Source organism: Calypte anna, chromosome 1, assembly GCF_003957555.1.
Source record: "Calypte anna isolate BGI_N300 chromosome 1, bCalAnn1_v1.p, whole genome shotgun sequence".
Lineage (NCBI taxonomy): Eukaryota > Metazoa > Chordata > Aves > Apodiformes > Trochilidae > Calypte > Calypte anna.
The window spans coordinates 92,953,706-92,978,779 of NC_044244.1; the positions used below are offsets into that span (position 1 = coordinate 92,953,706).

The 25,074-nt window shown below is 34.6% G+C and overlaps 1 protein-coding gene across 4 annotated transcripts in view; it reads right to left on the bottom strand.

Annotated features, from left to right (window-relative positions):
* Window positions 1-351: 351 nt before the first annotated feature.
* TMTC3 (transmembrane O-mannosyltransferase targeting cadherins 3) overlaps window positions 352-25,074 on the bottom strand; it is a 32,597-nt gene continuing 7,874 nt past the window's right edge. The window contains exons 3-17 of one of the 4 annotated variants that reach the window (XM_030460866.1): window positions 24,445-24,555; window positions 24,246-24,351; window positions 23,635-23,851; window positions 21,857-22,075; window positions 17,717-17,816; window positions 16,936-17,051; window positions 15,081-15,253; window positions 13,990-14,242; window positions 9,192-9,340; window positions 7,467-7,587; window positions 6,736-6,847; window positions 5,921-6,024; window positions 4,641-4,810; window positions 3,594-3,820; window positions 352-2,096 (exon numbers count right to left, since the gene is read on the bottom strand). In XM_030460866.1, coding sequence (XP_030316726.1) covers window positions 1,282-2,096; window positions 3,594-3,820; window positions 4,641-4,810; window positions 5,921-6,024; window positions 6,736-6,847; window positions 7,467-7,587; window positions 9,192-9,340; window positions 13,990-14,242; window positions 15,081-15,253; window positions 16,936-17,051; window positions 17,717-17,816; window positions 21,857-22,075; window positions 23,635-23,823 — 2,748 coding nt within the window. In that variant the 5' untranslated portion in view covers window positions 23,824-23,851; window positions 24,246-24,351; window positions 24,445-24,555 and the 3' untranslated portion in view covers window positions 352-1,281. Of the gene's footprint in view, window positions 2,097-3,593; window positions 3,821-4,640; window positions 4,811-5,920; window positions 6,025-6,735; window positions 6,848-7,466; window positions 7,588-9,191; window positions 9,341-13,989; window positions 14,243-15,080; window positions 15,254-16,935; window positions 17,052-17,716; window positions 17,817-21,856; window positions 22,076-23,634; window positions 23,852-24,245; window positions 24,352-24,444; window positions 24,556-25,074 lie in introns of those variants that run through there. The other 3 variants (XM_030460874.1, XM_008503143.2, XM_030460890.1) reach the window with 3 other exon arrangements.

The following is a 25,074-nucleotide window of genomic DNA, read 5'->3' on the forward strand; positions in this document are numbered from 1 at the left end:
AATAGTATATTTAACCAAAAATATATACATTGCACAAGGATAAAACTGAAAACTGCAAAATTTTCATTTCATATAAGAAATTAAAATGATGCATTAGTGGCAAAAAGTGTAAATGGGAATATTTTAGTAGTCAAAATAAATATTTAATAAAAACCACACACCCATGACAAAGTATCAAAAGAACAGAACTTAATATTTGGAAGTATGCTACCTACAGTTCCTTGTGTTAAACACTGGTAAATTCAGTGGCTTAATTATTATCATGCTGCATTCAGCAATCATTGCTTGTATTAGTGTTGTAAAAATTCAGGAGACTAGACATACTGTCCCAGTACAGAAATAGTAAAGCAGTTTGCTATAAGCATGGAGGAATTTACTACACCAAGGAGTCAATCCACAGCCATTGATACAAAGTCAACAAGGACTTCTGCACAGCATAGTGGTTACTGTACCAAAAGTGCATTTATCATAGAATTCAGTTAATTGGGGAAAAAAGTGAGAAAACCACCCTTTTTTGTATAATAAGAAAAAAAAAATCAGATGACTGACAGTTGAAGAAAAAAAACACACATTTCCTTTAAAAGTAGAAGTATAGTCTAAAGATGTTAAGAGCACCGTAAGATTCCTACCAGGTAAAACAGTACAAACCATTAGCTTTGTAAGTAAAGAACAATTAAAAGCTTATTATATCATTCCACATTTACAACACAACAAAAAATTTTAGTGTTATTGCATCCTCCTATAACTACAAACAGAGCCATGTTGATGACTCTTTATTAAGTTCTGGAAACAAATAATGCAAAGAAAACAATCTCTTTTTAATGCATAACATGTCTAGAAGAACTTCAGAAATACTGATGATGTGTAAACTGAAATTTAGATAACATTAATTATCATCAGATTTATATGGGGGAAAAAAAAACAATGTCTGGGTTATACCATTAATTCTCCATTCACTTCTTCCACTGATTCTTTGAAAGAAGCATTATTGAATATCACTGACTACCTATGATTTTTTGAGTGTGATTTTATCGATATTAGGATTATGCATTTAAGATTTTTCCCTACCTTTCCTCCTTCAACACACACCCATCCCTGACATCACATTTTAAAGTTGCAGTTTTCTCACACAAAATACTGTAATGCCTTCTGCTGCTCGCTGAGTGATATTCAGTCAACGTCCTATTTTCAAAGCATTAAGACCTCTTTCCAGTTGGATCACATATTAGACAATAATTAAAAATAGTATTCTCCCCTCATTTCTTTGTGACATCATAAAGACTATTCACCATTTAAGATACGTTCAATCTCTTCTAGTCTTTTCAATGCAGCAACTCTCTTTTCCTCAATGTCTTTGATTTCTTTAGTTGATTTTTTGGGAGTAACCTTGTCCATACTGTTTTTCTCTGCTTGTTTCTTACTTTTTGAGTGTCCTTTACCATTATCAACTGTTGTTTGGGTGGTTTTCTCCTTAGTTTTGACTTCTTTCAAATTTTGAAAGGAATTTTTTTTTTCTCCTGCAGATGCAGTCCCATCTGCTGGAAGTGATGACTGTTCTGTAGTACTGAGTGATGCAATTTTACTTCTAACTATGTTTAAATGGCGCTGAATATATTCTTCATGAGGTGCCAGTGCTAGCGTTTCAACCAAGCATTTTTCTGCTTTTATTAAATCTCGTTCTTCAAAGTAAACCACACAAAGGTTATGCTTTCCTTGTACATTGTTGGGATCCAGTTCCAAAATTTTTTCGAAACATGCTTTTGCTCCAACAATATCCTTCTTTTGGTTCATAAGGATATCTCCTTTTAAAATCAGACCTTTGGTATGATCAGGGTAGTACTTCAGGAGGTCTTCCAGGACGGGTAAAGCCAGTAATTCTTTTGCTGTCTGAGAATAAAGCAGTGCCAAATTGAACAAAGCACTTCGGAAGTTGGGCTGTAACCTTATGGCTTTCTTCATCCATGCCTCTGCTTCTGTATCTTTTTTGTCATCCATTGCCAGCATACCCAAGTTGAAGTATCCATTTGCATCCTGCGGTTCTTCTTTCACATAATGTAGCAGTCTTTGTTTAGCTTCAGGTCTAAGCAGAGCATCACCTAAATGACAGAATACACATTTAATTCTAGCTTTATTCTGAAGGATTTTTTTAACCAGGTCTGTAAAATACTAATTTATATACAAATTAAAAAGTAACATCTTTAACACAACTGTAAAAGGGAAAGGGCTTAACATGCTACTTTTTATCACTGCTGTGTAACATCAAAAGTAAATGACATCTACGTTCTTTACAAAATAAATCTAAAGTTGACCTGCAGCCAAAGTCAGCATTGTTATTCTATTATCTGTTGAATTATATTTAGGTTTGGTACAAGAGACACAAAAGGTGTCTCTACAAGTTTATAAGAAGTTATTTTCACGTACAGTTGAGCAAACGGAATGCAGAGAAGGCATCAGTTCTAACAAACCACCTTTTAATGTGGCAAACTTGCAGTGGAAGATCTTATTTTGTTTAAGATAGACTGAATGAGTTTTAAGACAGTGATCATATAGGGTGATTTCAAATGCAGCCATGCTAAAATATACGCTGACAACCAAACAATAAAATCTGCAAATCCTGTATTTTAATTTGCATCAAAGTATGAAAACTAAATAGTAAAATCATCTCATCTGAGAATACCAAGATTAGCTAACCCACTTGTGCTATTTTTCTAATTATCCCAGTGAACACATTTTCATAAAGAATTCCAGGCACAAATTACTGAAGAGTGAGTGAGCAGGGAACAGACGCTAACTTCATTTTTTAACCTCCCGAAACAGTGCTGCACCTTCCAGTATGAATAACTCAATGTGAGATAGCTAATGCTACTGCTTGTTTGAAGTCTGTTGTGCTTCTACAGCCAAGAACCAAGGTATTTCTCCTTGCATAACATGCAGTGTGAGAAGAGATGAAAAATAATCTATTTGCATCTGTTCAAATCAATTCTCTATTATCTCTTAAGGGTAGTATAGCATTCCAACAAAAGGAATATGAACCTTACTAGTCACTTGCAAATACTCTTTGCAACAGTTTGAATTCACAACAGGTTCAAAGTTACCCATAAAGCTACAAGCTGTACACATGAAAAAATAAACACATGAAAACGTGACTCTATTCATCCTAATTAGCAGTATTACAGAAGAACCTACAGAAATATTCACATTTCTGAGGCTGACATTTGAAGCCCAGCCATATTTTTAAGTCAATGGAGAATGAAATCCATCAATATACATGCAAAACATAAACTATTTTTTTTCCATTATTATATAGGCACAATTTCGATGATTGTGTAACGATTCTTTTTATGTGTAGATGCTATATTGTAAACCAGCATTTCTATTAAAGGTGATGCTCAGCTAAGATATATGTACACTTTATACAAATTCCATATACTACCAATAGATTACAACGCTTCTTATCTCAATGAACAGTTTTTTCTTTGATGATGCTATAAACTTCAGCATACCAAAAATAGAACAGTTCATTAAAAAAATTAAATAATATGGATCCTATAAATGGAAATAGACAATATTTACCTAAGGGACAATTAACATACCAGATTCCTGCATTAGTAGTGCTGAGTTGAATAATGCCAGTTTATGTGTCGGATTGAGTTCAAGGGCTCGGTTGAAATTCTTCAGAGCTTCTGTTGGATCTTTCAGTTCAATGTAAACAATTGCCAGGTTGTACCACAGGTCTGCATTGGTTCTGTCTAGTTCTAAAGCTCTAAGATAAGCTTCCTTGGCTTTTAGAGGTTTGTTCATTTTTAAAAGTAATTCTCCCCTGTTGAAAAATCAGATTTAACCTTCAACTTTTATTCATATTAGTATGAAAACAACTGACAGGTTTGGGTTTTTTTAAGTTTTCCTTCCTATGGACAGTAGTTATGAGATAATAGCATTTTTTCTGTTTCTTTTTTTTTGGCTGTTTACTTGTTTTAAATACAAAACAATTCAGGACCTCCTTTACACACCATTTCCAAAGCTTTCAGCTCTCAAAAGTCTGTATACAGCAAATGCATATGCTGGATTAAATAAAAAAAAGTGATCAAGGGTTTCTGATATTGGCTCTGTAACTACACTGCAACAACTGCAACTACACTGGGCATCTTTGCACCTCCCTGAATGGGAGGGAATCAATGAATAAAAATACTGATCAGAAGCCTCAATATCCACAGCTATATTACTGTAACCTATTTAGCTGACATTTATGTGTATTTTAGTTTAATAGGACCATTAATGGTCCATTTTCTGGACCATTCTTAATGACAAAGGCTAAAGAAAACTCCATGATTGAGACTAACCAAACTACACTAACAGATCAGAAATATGAGTTTAAGATTCATAAAGAATCAAATGAAAGTGCCTTGCTATGCAGTGTTTGAATACACAGCCTGTGTGCAAACACACCATTTTGAAGCAGGAATTAAAAAGAAAAGGCTTATATTGAATATTTGATTATTGCCCCAAATCTTCATCATTTTATTTGGAAATGAATCAATTCCAGCAGCCAATTCAACTGTATAAACTGAATACTGTTCATAGCACTGTAAATACATAGATGTTTATTCAAGTCTATGTATCACCAATATTAGAAAAGATACCTGCTGATGTAAGCCTGCTTGAAATCTGGCCTCATGCTAATTGCTTGTCGATATAATTGATCAGCTTCTTCCAAGCGAGATTCATTTGCTCGAATTAAGTTTGCCAGATTGATATAAACATTCAGATGGTTAGGAGCAACTCTTGCTGCATACTTTTTACCTGGAATAATCTGTAAAAAAAAATTTAAATAACAAACAGAGCCCAGTAAAAACATGGAAGACCACCAGTATAGATCTCTTCTTCACCCTGCCACATTCGTTTTAGGGTATCACTGGACACTAGTGTCAAAGCCCTTATTGATGAGAAATACCAATTCTTCTTTCTCCCAAAATCAACCCAAAAATGTAACCAGATTATTTTTTCTGCTTTAATTCTATGAAGACATAGAAGACTTTTATATTTAAGATACCAGCTAATTAAGCTCTGCTGCTAAATAATTGGGCTTATACAGTCAACCAGACCTTGCAAAATTTCCCCCAAAGAATATTTATTCACACCTAAATTGAACTTCTGAAATTTTTATTCCTTTTTTTTTCAACCTCCAGCTTCAGATAAATGTAAATAAGATTTTACCAGTCACTGATACAGAGGATGAAAAGTAGTTGTAAAAGATGAAAATGCTATTACAATGCAATTGTTTTACTGTTTATCTGTCTAGTATCCTCATACTGTTTTGCTACACAAATTTCTAATGTCTAGCTTCCATTCAAGGGACTGATTTTTGTTGTGAGTCTCATTTTACCCATACCTTTTGTTAACTTCAGGTGTTCTCCAAAATATTCCTCTCTAGAATATTTCCTATAATCTAGGAATACAACTTAAATGGTAAAGGTAACAAAGCACATGTTTTTATAAGTATGTTGAGGCAAAGATTTTTCTTTCTTCTGTTGCTACTGAAGCTACCTTTACTCACCTCCAATGCTGTATTTAAGCCCTTTCTTGAGGGCTCAGAAGCATAACCATCATCAACAATGTAACTGAAAATTAATCCACTGCGACTAGAAAATATAACTACATTTTTAATTGCTGCTTTTATATCCTCAATTTAAAAAAAACGCACACATTTCACAGCAGTATAAAAAGAAGTTTCAATTTAGCATTTTTTAACAGCCATGAGTGTATACAAGCTACTCCTCTCATAGGTAGGTTTTTAAGAAGCCTAAGAACCACAAAGTCTACAGCAAGACAGAGCTTCATGATAAACATAAAAATTGTATTATGAATATAGGTCTGAGAGAATCCCCCCTGTGGTGGTAGATAAAAGAAAGTCACTAATTACCTGTGGCATCAATGATTTAGCAATTAGATATGATTCTTCAGCTTCTTTAGTTTTGTTTAAGTTTTTGTAAGTTCTGCCTACATTCATGTGGGCACCAATATCATCTTAATAAAGAAAAGAACAAAATTTAAAATATTTCAATGCACCAATTATTATTAAAAATAAATGCCTATGCCTTCAAAATAGCTTTAAGTACAGGCACTGCATAAAGACCAACAATACAAAAAGCCATTCTGTATTATTCTTAAATATGAAGCTAATAGTTGAGCCATGAACAAAAGATGGATTAGGAAGTTACTTGGAAAATGGCAAAAAACTTTAAGGTCATACTTCCACAAGTCTATAATCTCTTCCTACAGTAGAAGCACATAAATTGAAGGTAAGAGTTATTCACCAATCTTCTAAAAGATAAAAAAAATAAATGAAAAGGTTGTCCAGCACTACCTAGAACTTCTTCTGAAACACTGTGAAATCAAGTACATGAACATTTTGATAATATCAAGATTGTTTAATTTTTTAATACACCTCCTTGCTTTTAAATAAGAAAATTAAATGATGTTTCATATGACATTACAGTTCATGGTAATTCCGAAAAAACGTCATCCAAATAATAGCATCAAATGGAAAGTCTTTGCATCTTTTTATAGTTAGAAACTTTTCTGGGAGACTTTTACCAAAAAATACGGATTAATCAACATACTGTATAATGCTGTTTGATGTTCAGTTGGAGAAAAATTGGTCATTGAAAAGATTTTTTGTAAGCTAAGCATACCAAAATAGTAGGAGTATAGAGACACCATAGTCAAAGCTTTTACCTGGTTGAACTTGAGTAGCTTGTATGAAGAACTGCAGAGCTCTTTCAAAATTCTTTTCATTTTCTAATGCATGCCCCACATTGTTCCACAGTTTTGCATTGTTTTTATTTACCTAAAACCAGAAAAAAAAAATCAGAAAAAAGATATCAGTGCATAAGGTATTAAGCTGAAATTACATAACTGATTTTCTTTTAACAATCATCTGAAAAGACTTTAAAATGCACAATAAATAACAGATTTTATCTGTCATATATTTGTAAAGAATAACAAAAGACTGCATACAGAATGATTACATTTAACCCATTGATCAACATCCATCTTTTTTACTTATTTGTCCCTAGAAATACCAAGCATTTTAAAATTAATTACAATTGTTATGGGATGCAGTACAAACTAACTTATCGTACCATATGCACATTGATCAAATTATATGCTTCAAACTTTTTGTAGATCTTTGTACTGAAACATATTGTTCTTTCATTCAGATAAGAGAATACATTTAACAGCTTTAACATGAGAAGAAATGATCATCTATTTCTTGCACATGAATTCCTCTGTTTGCATTGTACTGCTTCTAAAACATTCCCAAGAGCAACTAATTAGATGTTAATACTGTGAATTTAGAAACAGAAGTGGCAAAACAAGTGTAATTTCTCTCCATTTTTATCATGCTTTGCTGCAGAACAGCAACAAAAAACTTCACATTATCCCTTTCAAACAGAATACAGTACCTTTAAAGCTGACATAAACAATGTGTACTCTGACTCCCAATCCCAGTTTCTGTGAAGTGTTTTTAAGGCATGAGTGAGCAGCACCGCAGCCAAACAAACCCAAGAAACTTTTCTTAGCATGCTATTGAATAAAAAAAAAGATTTGTTATAAGTACACAAACAACCTCAATTTATACTAGAGTAAGTACCTCATATGCTAGGAGGCAAATAAACTGAGGAGCATATTTGTGAATAGTATGCTCTTTTGCCTCATCATGAAATGGCACAGTCCAAAATTTGAAAGGAAATAATCCCCAATTTCAAGTTAAGTAGAGAGTCATCTTAATTGACTTTATCATCTGGACTCATAACACTGTAGCTGTGAAATCTTGGATTCAGCTTGGGTTTCAGTACTGCAGCAGCTTCTGGAACCCTCAGCATAGAAAAGACACAGATCTTTCAGAGCAGGTCCAGAAAAAGACCAAAACAATCATCAGAGGACTGGAGCAGCTCTCGTATGAAGAAAGGCTGAGGGTTGGGGGTTATTCTGCCTGAAGAAGATAAGGGTCTGAAGAAGCCTTATTGCAGCCTTTCAGTACTTGAAAAGGGGTTTACAAGAAAGATGGGCATAAACTTTTTAGCAGGGCGTGTTGCCAGGTCAAGGGGTAATGGATGTAAAATGAAAAAGGGTAGATTTAGACAAGATATAGGGCAGAAATGTTTTGCAGTGTGGGTGGTGAAGTACTGGTTATAGGTTGCCTGGAAGAGGTGGTAGATACCCAGTCCCTGGAAACATTCAAAGTCAGGTTGGATGGGGCTTTGAGCAGCCTGGTCTAGTTGAAGATGTTCCTGCTCATCGCAGGAGTGGGGGAAGAGACAGCCTTTAAAGGTCCCTTCCAACCCAAACCATTTCATGAGAAAGCTTTTTCTTTCCACGTTTCTAAAGCAAGGAACATTCTTGTTCTTTTAACATTTTTTAGAATGTTGATTCCCAAATATTTTTGTAGTAAAAATGACACTGTTGCCTAACTTTCCTCCCCAGACTTCCTTATCCCAATTCCATGCTTTCTTTCACATTGCTCCTATTTTTCCTGCCTAATAATTGTATTTGAGATAGTATTTTCTACTCACTCCCAGAGGTATCACAAATTTCTCATTAGCCAGTGCTGTCAGCTTTGGTTAAACCAGTTAGCATAAGTTATACTGCTATGCACCACCTCTAACAATACACAATATAGCTCCCTTTCCATTTGTTTGAACTATCATTACGATGCCACTGCAGTTCAAAGTGTAAAGCATCCAGGCCAAAGGGAGTTTGGTGTAGATCAGTGAAGAAGACAGACAAGTAAGACAAAAAGTACTTCTTGGAGAAACTGTTATCCAAAAAATCCTTTAGTTTAGTAAATACTGAATGGATCTGATTTCTGTTCCCAGCTTGCAATATATATATATATGCATACATGTATTTGTGTATACACATTTTTATATTTGAAATAATTGTTATAATACCCTCAGAATAATCCACTGGTCTCCTAAGAGCTTCCTAGCTGCCATTTGTTTACATTACTTCCAAACTTCCAGTTTCTTGGTCTTTTCTCTGTGGTCATTAAGAACTCAGAACAGAGTAAGCATAACATAATAAATTCATACTGGTAAAAACTCTACTAGGAAAGCCTGCAGTCATAAATATGGTTTTCTTATATGAAGTTAGGGGAGTTAAGTAAAACCAGTCGTAGGTAACACTACCTTTTGTTTGATAATTTCTTCCATCCATGTGCTACTAATATGCAGAATCCCATGCTAGGAACATACAATACTCTTTCAGCTACTACAAATCCAACAGGAAAAAAGAGATTTGATGCAGGAATGAATGGCAGCACTATTAAGCAGAGTGCCTAGAAAAGAAATGTAAAATAATTACTGATCAAGATTAGGTAGTAACAGACTGTACCTAAAGAAAAAAATACGAAGCGATTATTAAAAAATCCCAGAAAGATAATTGTAGATCTTTAGGAATTTTTTTTTAAAAAACATCAAAATCTGTATTACACTGAGACCACTCTGGACACGTTAAGTTTTAATCTACAAAAGATACTATTCCTTACTTAAGCGTCTCCAAGTCTATTTGCATTACTATACAACAGGGAAGAGCAACTGTATGACAAAACACTAGGATCAAAATCGACAGACTGTTTTAATACGAGTTCCACATACAAAAATATTACCTGAGAATGTAAGTCTGAGAACCTTGGATGCTACCTTTTATAAAAATTAAAAATTTATACCAGCTAACATGATTCATAAAGCAGTTACTTTTACAATACAATGAAGTCCAGTCAGTTTCTGTAAAAATGCGAAGAACCAATATAAAAACACTGAATAAAGATGTGTTTAGCTAAGTGCATTAAGGGCATCCTTAAATATCTAAAACGACAAAGGACTTAAGATTTTTTGCAGATCTTAGGTTGGCAACAGATGTATCAACAAGAGCTGTGTTTATTAAAAGACAGAAAAATACATCTGCAAAAGAAGTGGACATGACTTTAAGCCTTGAGTGACTGATTGGTAAATAATGGATTTATAATTTCTGGTGCCAGAAAATACTTAAGTAAGTATTTCAAAATATCTGGCCTCCAAGACAAAGCCCTATGAAACCAAAACCCCTACAGAAAAGAAATGTTTCTTTGAACAGAGGAAGACAGGAATTTTCTAGAAATTTTCAATACAACTAGGTGTAACCTTCTGATTAGTTTAAGCATAACTTTAACAGTCTTTTCCATGCTAAAATAATTAACAAATCCAGTTTGAAAGTGAGTCTAGGATTTCATATATAAAAATGCAACACTGGTTTAAAACTCGAATTAAGATTTTAGCTCGTATTTCATGGGTGCAAGAATATGTACATGAATCATTAACATCACTTAGCTGATCCACAGCAATTAGTTACATAAAAATAAATAAATAGGTGAGCCTTGAAGAACTCACAGCATATACAAAGAATATGTTACTTTTGAGATAAAATTTAATCTAATGCCATTTCACATTCCTCTCCCTTTCTCCTTTACATTTATATAGTAAGTACTCCTTAAAGATTACCTATTAATCTATAAAAGTCTCAACACACAGTGCAAATATAGCCACTTTGAAATGCAGGTTTCATCACACTATCCCCATGCCACTCATCTGTATAAGTTCAACTTAGTTACAGCAAATGCTTTCACTTCCCACTTTTGGAGGTGGATTATGGGAAGTTCTGTATTTTGTTATGTTTTGAGCAGCCAAACACAATCTGAGTACAAAAGCAGTTGAACAAAAAGATGCTTGCTGTGTGCTTTGGCAAATAATGTGCTGTTCTATAAATATTTTTACTGCAATGAGAATAAACTGCTTTAGCTTTTGAACTATATGTAAGGCTTGTACATAGGCTTAAACTTATTTTATGGAATCTTCTGATAAACGAGCCTGAAGAACTCTCTAGATCTAAAAAAATTATTTGTTTAAATTACTGCTCAAAAATGCAGTTTGTTTTGTTTCAGTTTTCATATAGTAAGGATACGGGTCCACAGCCACATGATGTCAATATTTGTATAAATGAAAGACAATTCTTTCTGATATGACTGGGAAGGATTCGGCAGCTGGTATAGCAAGTGCTTTGTTTTCACTGAGTGCTTATGATCTAGGGCTCTAGTAAAAAAGGTTTTGCATGTTCTGCGGCTGCAATTCCTCTGATGACAAACTGCAATGTTTGCTGAATTAATGTTTGCTCTTAATCCTCTTGCCTCTCCATCAAATACAACTTCTTGGGCAATAGACTTTATGCCCTAGTGCAGATGAAACCACATCCTCCTCTGTTAATTTTTTCTTTCTTTTTATTGTAGTCTTCCAGCATTCGCAGAGGCCTTGTTTCCTGGTCAAGACAACTGAAACAAAAGGAAAAACAAACCATTAAAGTATACAGGAGGACAAAAATATAGACAAAACTCTGAACTTTGACCATAGCTATGAAAAGTGAGCTGCTAAGTAAATACTCAAAAGTTCACAAGGAAACATTCCAGAGCCTGGGAGTAGGGAAATAAATATTAAATTTAGAAGTGTCTTGGCACTTATTCCAAGAAGCTTAAAGATACCTGTCAGTTCCTAACATATGCATGGTAACAAGCCGCAAAAATCTGTGGCCGAGTAGTGCTGTTTTATCAGAAGGGAAGTAAAGCAGTCTAATCTGGAACAAATAACAAGTATCCAAAGATACCCAAAAGTTTTTATTAAATTTTGCCAGCCAACAAAGTTATGTCTGTACCCAAGAAAATCCATGAACAAACAAGGGCCACGATCACAGCTTGATTTTGAAAATTACTGAAAACCCACCAATGTAATTCTAGATCAGCACTATTCTTAGTCCTCAACATTTTCAATATTTATAGTGTAACCTATTTATAAAGGTCACCCGGCCTGACAATCAAGATTGGTCACAGGGCTGAAGTAAACAGAAAATGTATGAGAATTCAACTGCTCACACAATGTCTCAAGGGCATGTCTTTTTTTAATGTAGGAATGCCGGATTACTTCAAGCAGCATTATAACATCAACCTGCCAAAGCGTGTGTTCCGATTTATATATAATCTCATTTTTTTGTTAGTTTAGTATTGTCAGTTCCTTAAAAATCTAGCTATTTATCAGTATTGTCCTCTTCTAGTTTGGAAAGACAATTTTAGAACCTATTGCATCAATTAAAATAAGACACAATGAAACAAAATGTACACTCACCAGAGCAATTTTTTCCAGAGATGACTGGTATTAAACAGATGAAAACTGGCTGCAAATGAGTCCTTAAACTTTTGCATCTCCCAGTAATGAGTTCATTCTGTAAGATGCTACTTGAGAAGAACTATGGAATGTCCACTGGCACTTGAGGAGGTAAGAGATGGAATCGCTTCCTTCTTCTGCCTTGTTCCTCAGACAGTACAGCACCAAATCCGGATCCACGTCAGTAAACACAGACAGACACGATGGGACATAACTGCAACTTCCCCTTCTCTTTTGCATTTTGGATCCCCTTCTTCTGTATTTTCTTCACAAGATCCAAATAAACACCTTTATTTCTGCAGCAGGTCTGAAGTACTTTTTCTGATCTCATAAATAAAAGTAACTTGAGACTTTTTCCCTTCAGCGTAATAACTCAGAGTCCCCCTAAGGTAGTGGAAGAGTCAAAAAGTGCTAGAGAATTGTAGTGGCAGAAGCTCTTTACAAAACCCTTTATTACTACCTTAGACTAACACTAGTGAAACACTAAACACTGCAGGCAAACATCATGATACCACTACTATACTAACACTACGTGGCATCCATATGGAGACAGCACACAAAACTACTACCCTGGCAGATATGAATTCTATGTTGACCAGCACAAATGCAGGCTTTTATTGGTAGACCTAAGTGAGGACTAGTAATTCAAAATTGCTATCTGGAAACTTGACCTATCTGTATAAGCTGGCATCACTAAACAAAGATTCACTTTCCTGACTTTAAAGATGTTAGTATATTATTTCTGTTGCAAGTCAAATTGAGTAGTCGTAAGAAAGACATCGGTCTCTTCCCTCCACTGGCAGGTTATTCAGCCTACATCAAGAGATTATTGCCTTATTGGAAGGCAGAAACAGGTTTTGGCCTATAGTACTGTTGCATGTTACAGTACATAACAACTCTTACTATAACATATTGCACCCTCAATCCAAGAGATTATCTTCCAGGTATTTAGATATTATGTGTGAAAACAACCCAACATGGTACTTATATATACAAACATAGGCACAGATTAAAGGAAAACTGTAATTTTGGAGGACATGGAGGTTCACAGACTGGACTGAATGATCTTGGAAGACCCTTCCTACAAAACACAACTGAAATAAAAAAACTAGATATAAAAAAATCCACCTCGATGCTGACAACTCCATTAACCCTTTCCTGTTAATCCTTTTCAGTTTTAAGGCTAAAAAGGAGGAAATGGATCTTATAGGCTGACAAAATTAGTTCTTCCTCAGAATATGGTAAAGACTACAGAAGCATGCCTTTGTTTAAAGACCAAAAACAAAGGAGGAACATTTAAGTTTCTTAAAGCCAAAATATACTGTCTTCCTTTATACCTATGAGAAAAAAAGAAATCTAGCCACTTCCTAAATATGCAGCATGACCACCCACCAACATTTAAATAAGGTAGACAATTTGCAGGGTGGAAATGCATTCCGATCCTTAAAACATGCTTAAGTTCTACTGAAAACCCCCTTCTGCTGAGTTCTGAGTACCTGAGAAAGGACACAAATACATAACAAGGGGCATACCTATTCTCATCTCTTGTGTATTCTTCTCCATCTCATTCCTGACAGCCACATACTTAATTGCAATTTAACTGTTTTGTTGATGAAGTTTTCCTATTATGTGTTCATTCTAGACCAGAAGTAGATGTTTGTATTTCTGGGTCAGACCAAGTTATACATGTGACCAAACCACCTACACTCCTATAAAAAAGACAAAAGCAATGCAGTCATACCATCAGTACAGTCTTGGAGGAATCCCCAGGATATCGGAGGCTGAAGACGATCAAAGATCCCAAAAAGCAAAAGAAGGTAAGGGTTGCAATGTTTCTAACATCTAACAAAGACTCCACAAGAGGAATAGTTCCCATTGTCCAGTCACAGCATAATTCTGAGGGGTTCAGAAGCAGCCAAGCATTTACAGGGAGGAGGTAGTTGAAAGTCAGCTGTCTTGCTGGAGATGGACTAACGGCAGCTGGGTTATCAAACCTAAAGCAAAAGAAAGGAGAAAAAGAGGTTTTTAAAATGAAAGAACATATGGTCTTGCTTCACTTTGTGCTCAGAATAAACAAACTTTAGATTCATAGCCAGAACTATCAATTACAGACATGTACAGTATCATAATTTTCCTCTATTTCTCAGGTTTGTACCTTGGGAAATAGGCATTGTGATTCATCTCAATGCAGGACAGAGCCTCCTCCAAATTTAAGAAACCAGTTTGGGATATAACCAAACTAAGTTTGAAAAAATAGAATGACTGACATATAAAGCTGGCTTCAACAGTCCTTTTTTATGTTTTTAATAGTTTGTCATTTTCCAGGGAAATTTTCAGGGAAAATATTAGAGTCTTGTATTTCTACACACTTTTTAGATAAACTACAGTTTTTTTTGGTTTTTAGCATTATTCATATACACTTATCTTCAAGCACTGTGTCTGAAGTCAACTATGCTTTCTTTATAGTACATAACTAAAACCCAAAAAAATATTTTGAGTCTGTAAGAAGAAAAATTTAAAGAGGGTTTGGAGTACTCAGCCAAGGTTCAAACATATAACCAATAAAAATACTTCAGCAATAAAACATTTCTGAATCACCAGAGACAAACTAATAACAATAATTTTTTTAAAATACCAGCACAGATACCTCAATATTTTGGACATTCTTACCAACAGGTATTGACATATACCAGTTATCAATTTATTTTAAAAAATAAATTTTGTACAGTGATTGCTTACCAGAACTAAAATAAATTAATGAACACTTAAGCTGGTGTATTTTTTGTGATTTCTTTCAGACCCCATTAAACCACACCGTATTTATCGCTTTACCTTGTAAACACTGGAAGCTGAGACTGGATAACCTGGACTCTGATAACTACAAGCAGCAGTGTACTGAACATTAGGACTATGAGCTTCAACAGTGTTTGGAGCATAGAGAAAGGAATACTGCCCTTCCCTCGAAGAATCTGTAAAGCTGTGTCCAACAACACTGGCAAGGTGTACTGCAAAGGAGAAGTGTTTATAATCAGACACTGTGCTCATCGACACATTGGATAAATATGAGCTACATAATCTTTTTTTTTTTTTTCTTGTTTTTTTCCAAATGACTGCTCCCACAATTAACTCAGCCTCTTAGAGGTTTCATGACAACCCCCAAAAAGAAGTCCATCATTCTAATAAAAATAACTCTATTTAAGTATTCTTGCTAATAGCTGAACTTGTATGCCTACAGTTCTGTATTTTCTACTGACAGAATAAAAAAATTGTACCACCTTCATGTGCACAATAAATCAAGTACAACTACAAAATAAATTCTGTAGAGAAATAATTTTTAGAATTATCAGCGCCTCTGAAAACTTGTCCCATAAATACAATTCTTTAGGAACAGTATTCTATTCACTTTTATTCTATTCACTTCTATTTCATTTCTATTCAATTTCTATTTCACGCCTCTACTGTAGTAATAGATCTTGCCCTGTCTCATGAACTTTATCATCTTGAATGGTACCCCAATTACATACCCTATTTTTTTCCTCTATGTAGATCTTACCCTATGTCCTCATGTCTGGGGCAGGGGATGTCTTGGGCTGGCTTCAAATCTAATGGCTGTCTAACTACAGATATTGATACGTTTTTGACAACATATCAGATCTTAGTTAATGCTACACATGTGCCCACAGAAGAAGCCTTGGTTTGGATTTTCTCATTTTATATTTTCTAGTCAGTTGATTAACACAAAATTGCTAAACTCACAAAACTGAGGCTCACATCAAAAGGTGAGGTCACTTCCTCAAGATTTCCTTAGAAATCCAATTTCAAAATTATATGCTTATTCACTAGACATGCAAAAGCAACAGCTGCAAACACTCACATTTCTGTAAGCACAAAAAATTATGATTTTGATAGTTTGGCCATGAATGTGTATCCCAAAGAAAGACAATCTTTTAGCTCTTATTAGTAGAGCTTTTGCAAAATATTCCCTCAAGCAATAAAGGAACAGCAAACTAGAGAATTTTCTTAAAATTTACAACTATACATAGTTAAATTGCATATTGTTTGGTTATTAAAAAGCAAATAATTATTTCAGTGCAGGAACATCTTGCTTACCTAAACAAAAAAAGTTACTATTAACTGAAAGACTTATCAATGCTTAAGGTGAAACCTGTCAGGTTAGAAATGAAATTTAAAGGTATTCTTAAAACAATAAATACTGTAAGAATATTACTGATTCAAATAAGACTAGTCCAAAATGTCTGGTTACTCATTAGAATGTGGATGAAATGCATTTGTTAACTATGTTAAACTATGTTAAAAATGTTAACTATTTTTACTACAGGAATTAAAAATAAGTATTCCTCATCTTTATACACCTCAGACTTTAAGCAAGATAGTTACATATTAGTCTTTGCAAACCACAGTCAATTCAGTTTAGGTTTCCACTAAGACATATAAATATATTTTCACTTTACATCCCTATGGCATGTAAAGCAGAGCTAAGTAACTGGGCTCCCTCACCATGAACGTTAAACATTAGTTGAGTCAAAAAGAATCTGAAAAATGTAACAGAACCATAAAGTTAGCCTGATCTGACAAAAATCAGTGGTGAAATAATGACACTTCAAAGTACCTAATGACTCATTACAGAATTCCTGAGAAGAAATCCAATTTATTTTCAACAGCTTACCCCTTGAGCAATAAATACTTCATACACACAACATATCCCCACCACTGTTATTCCTTGTTCTTTACACAGTGTTGCAACAGCTACTAGAAACACAGTCACTGCAATTGGAGTCCACACTGCAAATAAAGAATACATTATTGGAAATGTTCCATTTTACAACAAAACCAAATATTAATAGAGTAAATTAACTTTAAAAGTGAAGTCTCTTCATGTTTGAACACACTATGCTCTATAAATTTACTCAGTATGCCATCTGTTACTAAGGTGAAGGCTACCAGTTTTACCCTACAGAAAGTAATACATATGTAGCAGTTTTAAAACTGCCTACCTTAAGTTGAAAGATCTAAACAAAAGGCAAAGCTTAACCCATAATAGGAAAACAGAAAAATCCAAATCGTTCCCAGTTCATCAGAACACTTTTTCAAGTGGGCTGTTTTATAGGGACTTTGGAAAAGAGGAAAGCTTCCCTGCCTCTTTGAAATCTAGGAGGTTATTTGTGACCATCTGAGCCATCTCAGCATATTTCCAAGTACTTTCATTAAGAGAAGTCAGTGCTAGAGTCCCCTGCTCTGTGTGCTACAAAACAACTGAAAAAGTACTTAAGTCTTGAAGTAAAAAAGAAGGCTATTTGTAATGGAGAGTACTATTACTGGAGTTAACTTGTAGCTTGCAGGTTTTTGTGCACAATTGCTGAATAAACAATACACCCATATTACCATTTTAAGAGCTCTACTATCAGTGATACAGAAATGAGGGATGTATATATCTGTCAATAACTTACCTATGGTATTATCTGGCCCTTTAGATTTTGTGTATGATAAAAAAGCAGCTAAAAAAAAGATAGATGATAAAAGCTCTGCTCTGCCCACAACTCCAGTTACCTGAAAACAGAAAAAATAAGATTATTCTTCTAGCGACTATTCCAGTAGCAGAGCAGTGCATGATCGATATACTATGAGGATGTGCATAAACAAGATCTGTAAACCAGAAAAAAAAAAAAAAAAAAAAAAGGCTAAGAAGTGTAAGTCTGCTTTCAGTTCAGTCAGTACTAAATCTGTATTCAGTAGGTGGCTGGTGGCCACCTGTGGCTGATGTCTCTCTCACCCCTCACTATCACCACTGACAAGACAACTGAGAAACACCATATAGCACTTAGAATGATCTAGGTATAGTTAGAAGAATCTGGGTATAAAAACAACTGTTTTCTTTCTTGTGCTTGGAAGGAACTAACTTTCATCAATAAGAACTTTAAATAAAGCCTGGTAAAAATGGTTCTACACATACATTCTGAAGTCAGTGGTATATAGCAACTATAATAGGTTTTTTTCTTTTTTTTCATACCTTTTATGACTGACAGAACAGACCTGAATCTGAAAGCAGTTATCTCCTTGACTGGTGTCAAGAGTTACAAATCAATTGATGGCAACTTCTGTACAATGGAGTTAAAGAATGACCCAGGCTTTACAACAGGTCTGGTAATTTTCCGAATTATAATTTGGTAACAAATATTACAATTACAGGTAGTGCCCCCCTTGGTAATGGGACAGAGGGGAATAGATTTTATGAAAACTTCAGGTGCAGGAGAATTTTATTTCAGAATCCAGACTAACTTGCTTTTCAAGAGCCGTTTTCAAGAAATGCTAAAGTGCAAACAACAACAAGAAACAGAGGACAGATCACTTATTTTAACAGCTACTTCAGTAGCCACTGTGCTGATCACAAGTGCCATTTAGGATTGCCTTTCTTCCTCATTTCTCTTCTTTACAGCCTCTGACTACATCCAAATTTTTCCAAGTAAACTGGATGAAAAGTGGCATGCTCCCTCAAGACAGATGGTCTTATTTAGCTAGGAAAACCTCAAAGGTCTCCACTGAAGTATGATGATGCTGAAAACTGACTTTCAGACATCCAGACCCAGACAGAAGTTTTTGTGGCTAAGTACATTCTTGGTCAAGCATGATTGATCCAGAACAGCATAAAAATAGAAAGTAACTCAATATCCAAGGTCACAGTATAAAGAAAAGTATTCAAATCTGAATTCGGAATCACTCTAATATATTCTACTCCATTTGAATAGCATACCTTTACCAAAGAACTCACTGAATCATGAACAGACAAAGTGTGTTTCACAACTGACAGGACATCAGATTTTGTGTTAACATTCAGGATAGCACACAGATGTTTGCTTTCAAAATGTCTTATGCTGTTTCAAGGATCCTGGTCTGGATCTCAATACTGCCCAGCAGTAAGATAGAAGTTAAAGAGAACTATGTCTGTAGATTGCATGAAAGAGATCATTAGTAAAGCAAGCATGCCAGTATGCCTCCACAATCCCCTGCCAACAAAAAAGAGCTTCTATTTTTAGATACAAAGCTGATGTATGAGAGAAAATTCCAGCATTCACAAGGTTAGTAGCTGTAAAGGTGGCAAATATGTCTCTGGCCAGAACAGTAGCAAAACAGCTAAAAAGACTGTACTGGAATTCTACAGACAAGGACAAACAAAACTACGATGCTGTTATTCAATCTACTTCCTCAAAGTTTCTTCCTCAGAATTTGATAATATTATCACCTCAAGAACCCAGCTTCCCTCTGAAGTCAAGCAGAAAATTATTTTCTCTTTATCCCGCTTTGTTAACTTTTCAGGAAAAATCAATTTATTGTAAGATAGACAAAGGTTTGCAATCCTTGTGTTTTGCATCTGCTGATTGAAACTCTTGTGCAGGAATAGTAAGTAGGAGACTAATCTGAAGGAATTCGAATCAGATACATTTCAAAAATACAAAATAAAAGACACAGAAGGTACCATCAAATATTAATATAACAACTGGGAATGAGACTTGCTTGGAGTTTTCACTAATGTCTAATTTACTGAATAATAATTCACTGAATAAATCAGCCAGCACCAAAGTGCTCAGTTCTACAATACAGCTCTTTATTACCTCCTTTTATTCATTTATGGGAACTTCCATTTATTTTACTTTTTATAAACAAGTACAAACCTCATCTGCCGACTCTAGGAATCCTTTTTTGGTTGCATGAGAGGCAGAATTCTCAATACAAACACTTGAATGGATACTATCCCCTATTTTTTAAAAGCATAAAGCTTAAATTGAAAACGATGGGACCAGAAGGAAGAAAACCTCTTAAATAATTCTTCACTGAGTGCCTAAGAACAGCAGGGAAATAAATTACAATTGCACTTAGCCTTAGTATGCAAGTGCTTTAGCACAGCACCAAGTTCTACCATATAGTCTTAAAGTGCCCTCATGTGGCCAATATACGGGATTACACTTATTACCAAACAGCTTCATAACTGCACTTCATGGTTTTGTAATATGCTGACACAATAAGCTCTCACTGCACAATGGCTTGTAGGTTTGATTTTTGATACTTTTTGCTAGCTTTTTTGCATAGTACTAAAAATAACTGTGTTACTGTGACCTCATATGGAATCTGTCAGTTCAAGCATGACAAAGAATTCTAGTATCTTGAATGAGAGAGAATTAGAGAGGATGATCTAAGACATCAACTTACATTAATGCAAGTCACTAGCAACTCGCTAACGCTCCTGTAATGATCCCATCACATTTACTACAAAGAGACTATGCAAAACTTTGAAATTTAAAGCATATTTTTTTTCAAAGAAACAGAAAACCCAATTAAATTGGTTTTTAAACCCGTATTTTACCCAGTATTTCATAAGCACAAAAGCAAGCTAAAGTTGTGTTTTAGTGGCATGTTTAAAAATTTGCAAGTTAACTTCTTCTAGCAAGGACATATTAGTAGCTTACATAGTGGCCAATTATAAACCACATGAACTTCAGTCCTACACAGATTTGTTCAAAATACACAGATGAAGATTACTGAATTGCTACTGATAGGGATGTGTGTCTTTAGAGAACAAGAGTGAGTGATTCAAACTCTTTACTCAAACAAATCTGGACCCCAAAAAACCCAACATCAGGTAAGAGCAAACTCCTCCTATATTCTTTGATATTAAAGGACATTCCCCTCCTCCTCAGAAAAAAAAAAAAACCCCAACAAAAAATAAAATAAGAAACCACCTCCAAAGAATAAAAAGGGGTAAACACTTTGCTTTCTGAAAATAAGCTAATACTGCAAGAAGGAGACTGAGAATGGACTTTGTAACACCTGTGAACTGTAATCTAGGAAAGCCAACCCAAGTGGTGCAGAAAATAACAGCAGAGAATTTCACATATCTGCTTTTGCCAGTGTTGATGGGAACTAATCTACTGAATGGCAATCACAAGACTCCCTTTACTCCATCACTGCAAGACAGTCTGTGTACATAATGCTTTTCATAGCAGTGAAAAACTCCTTCAGAATTAAAGGGCAAGATAAATATAAGAGACCAGAACTGTATTTCCTCTTTCTTGTATTGGAAATATTAAAAAATTGAAGGTTCAAAGAGAACAGCCCTGCCTAAGCTGGATGTAGCACAGGAGAACAATCCTGCTGGGACAGATATACTGACATAAAACACACTGGACAGAGCAGACTTGCTAGAGGGGAGTGCTGAGCCTTTCTGGAAATTAATTAAGAGGTGTTACTAGTTTTTGCAAAATACAATACTGGATGAATTGTCACAGAACTCAAATACCTATGTAAGCTAAAGTAAGCATCATCATAGAAGTGATGACAACTGATTCCCAACTGAGAAACAAGTTATTAAATACCTAAAGTAATGTTTCTTTAATAATTTTTCAATAGCTGCATGAAACACCAAATAATTCCAGCGTTACTATTTGTCATCTCCACTACTCACTGCAAAGGGCAGAATAAGTACAAGTAAAATCTTTTTTTTTTTTTTTTGAGTTACAATACATAAACATACAAAACCACAGGAAATTTAAGATTAATACAGCTTCAAAATATAAGTACAACATAGCTATACCTACCGCTTCAGTATGTATTGGGTGCACTGCAAAGAGCAAAGATGCAATCACACTGCTCCTGTTGTCCAGAAAAAGCTTACAGACCTTGAGGAAAACTACACAAACCACGGCATGAAAGACCAGATTTAGGAAGTGGTAAGAAACTGCATTTAGCTCACTGAACAAGTAGTTTAAGCGAAACGTAAGAACTGTAAGGGGACGGTAAGATTTGTGACTCCTCTCCAAAAAAAAAAAAAAAAAAAATAATCCATGAGTCATCACCAATTTATAAATGTACTTTTACTCCAAAATATCTTTCCAATCATCTATGCAAACATGCTTCCCCTGTCTATTCTCGGCATCTACATTTAAGATGAAGAACTGAAAATCAGTAATACTAAATAAAAGTTAAAAAAATAAACAAAAAAACCTAGTGAAGCGAAATAAAACTTAAAGAAGTTAATTCTGACTGTTTTTCATCCTTCCACATAGTTTTAATGTACTATTCAAATATTTTGATTACTCTGCCATTTCATGTTTTAAACAGTATTTTACAAAATAAAAAATCTGGTGTTGTCAATTGTATATTATATACATTATTTTCAATACATCTACCATTCAGTATGCGTATGCTGCCAGTTACTCCACCCACAAACGCTTTTAAAAAATAAACTGAAGACCACTTCCAGTTCCAAAATGCGTGTCAACCATAGCCTGTTGATTTTTTGCTGAATATGTCCACAAAAAAAAGTAATATGAAAAAAACTCGGAGCAAGAGACAGGGAACCAAACTGCATATACATACAGACAAAAATACAAGATAAGAAAAAATATTTTAAAAGCCACACACAATCAAATTCAAATCTGACTTCAGTCAGTTATAATTAACCTGAGTTTTGAAGTTGGTTTTAAATGCAAAAACAATACTGAATGAGATGGCTTTCTCAGGCTGCACATTGTTAGAGGGTTTTTTTGAGTAAAAACATGTTGAAACATGCAATTTGAAATTTAACTTGGAGTTTAGGAACCCACTTACTCTAAATGACTACAAGACTGCACCTGGAAAAGTCTGGAAGATTTCATTACAGGGTTATTTGAAAATTGTCTAACACTATTTGTACAGCCAGCAATTAGTATCTCACAGGGAACTAACTCTGTGTTATGGGCAAAATAAAGCATTTCAGTGCAAAAAGCTTTGGTAGGTCAAATGCTAATGATTGGGAAAGAACTTTTATTTCATTTTATATTCATTTGATCAGCAATACCATCGTGTTAGCTTTCTAAACTATATGGAAATCCCTTGGCCACTACCATTCAACAATATCAGTAACTTTAATGCCAATGCAGCTTTTCAGATAAAAATTTAACTACTGTACATGAGCTACAAGCCCAAAAGCGAATTCACATATTTACTTGAATTCATTTAGTGGATTCAATATCCATTCTCTAACTCCTAGCTTTGTTGCTTCCCATCCAGACTGCAATTAGAAAAATATTCCCTTGCATGACAAAGTCCAGATTTTGCAGGAAAAGAGAAAATGGTCAAAGTTATTTACTTTCAATATTGGAATTAGCACACAGCATCTCGAGGAGTGATACATGACTTCCTTTTCTTACAAGTTCTCTTACTGAACAAAAGGCAAGAATACACCAAGTCTGTTCTTGACCATATAGTGCAAAACACTAACACTGAATTCTATCAGAAACAAACTACTCTGTTAAAACCACTTTAGGGAAGAGTGAAAACTCTCTTCAAGATTATTTTCCATTTCCTAAACGCCTCAGAGTGTATTGCAGTTTACCTCAGACATTGGAGTGCCCCAGAAGTCATTCTGAAACAGATTTTTTAAGGGAGTAGAAGGATGCAAATCTTTATTGTCCAAAATTGCTGAAACATCGTCAAAAACAAAGCCACAAAACAGACTATTCCAGTAGCAGGCAGCCACCACACCAACAATTAGCGCTGCTTCCTTCAGGCTTAACTCAGCCATTTTCTCTAAGAGTTTTCATGGACAAAAGCTGAAATATATGAAGAGAAGCTTGAGCAGTTTTATTGATTAAAAATAAAACATTATTTATCAAGTCAAGCTAAGACATACAGTATTTTAGAAGTTAATGACACTACATATCTAAAAATCAGTAAGATAGAAAGCTTTCCTCAAGTTTCATCTATCTTACATAATTTAGTGCTTAAAAAATACTTTTTATTTTAAAAGTTTTGCCCCTAAAAAGCCCTCACACATGCTCAATACATTGCTACATTTTATGTTTTACCAAAAGAAGTAAGATGGAAGGTAACTTGTGATGTAGTTTTTAAGAGACACCTATGCAGTTCAAGTGAATGGTGCAAACTGGAAAACTATGAAAATTAAGTTATCTAGAACACTGAGTAAATTAAAACACTGACACTCACGGAATGTTTATCAGAAGGGCTGACAGTGTGCTAATTTTTCACATTTTTCAGATTTAAAGGCGTTGCTCAAAATCTTTCAATCTCAATGAAAAATCCTGCAGATGTTCTGAGGAAAAAACAGGAAACTTGAACAGCTTCATATGTATGTTCAAAAACACTGAAAAAAAAGACATTAGAAATAGTAAAAAATTAAACCTACCATTGAAGCTCACAGTTTATTCATCTGCACCCTTACCAGAAGTTCATGAAAAGGCCATTTCTTTCTCAACTCTACCAATTGCTCTGATGTCACTGAATGTTTATCAGAGTCCTGTTTGAATAAAGCAAGTATGCAAAAAAGACACTACAAATGAACTATATCTTACTTCCTCTCACCTTGCATAAACAAGAAATTATTAAATTTAATAATTATGCCCTTGAAATTATTAAACAGCAATACTATGACTATTTAAAAAATGAGTACCCTGATCAAAGGTGAAATTACTATGTATTGGGCAGTTAGAAAACACTGTTTTGCCTTGAAAGAATAAGAAGGTAACTGCAGGTAAAAGGCATTCTTTTTGACCACTGGTTGACATAAGCATGGATTACTGCCAATTGCTGGGATCTTAAGATACTCTTAGCTTTGAGAAAAAGCAGATGATTAAACAAAAATATGTAGCACTCCCCCCCAAAATTAGAGAGGTGTAACATCTGTAAGGACATAGAACAACTAGCCTTTTGTCTATCAGGATTCTCAATATTAAAGCTTATTAGTTGGAAGATACAGTCTGCTTTATTGTCCTAAGCCCTATGATGCTGGTGATCTTTTGTTTGGTTTCTTGCTTTC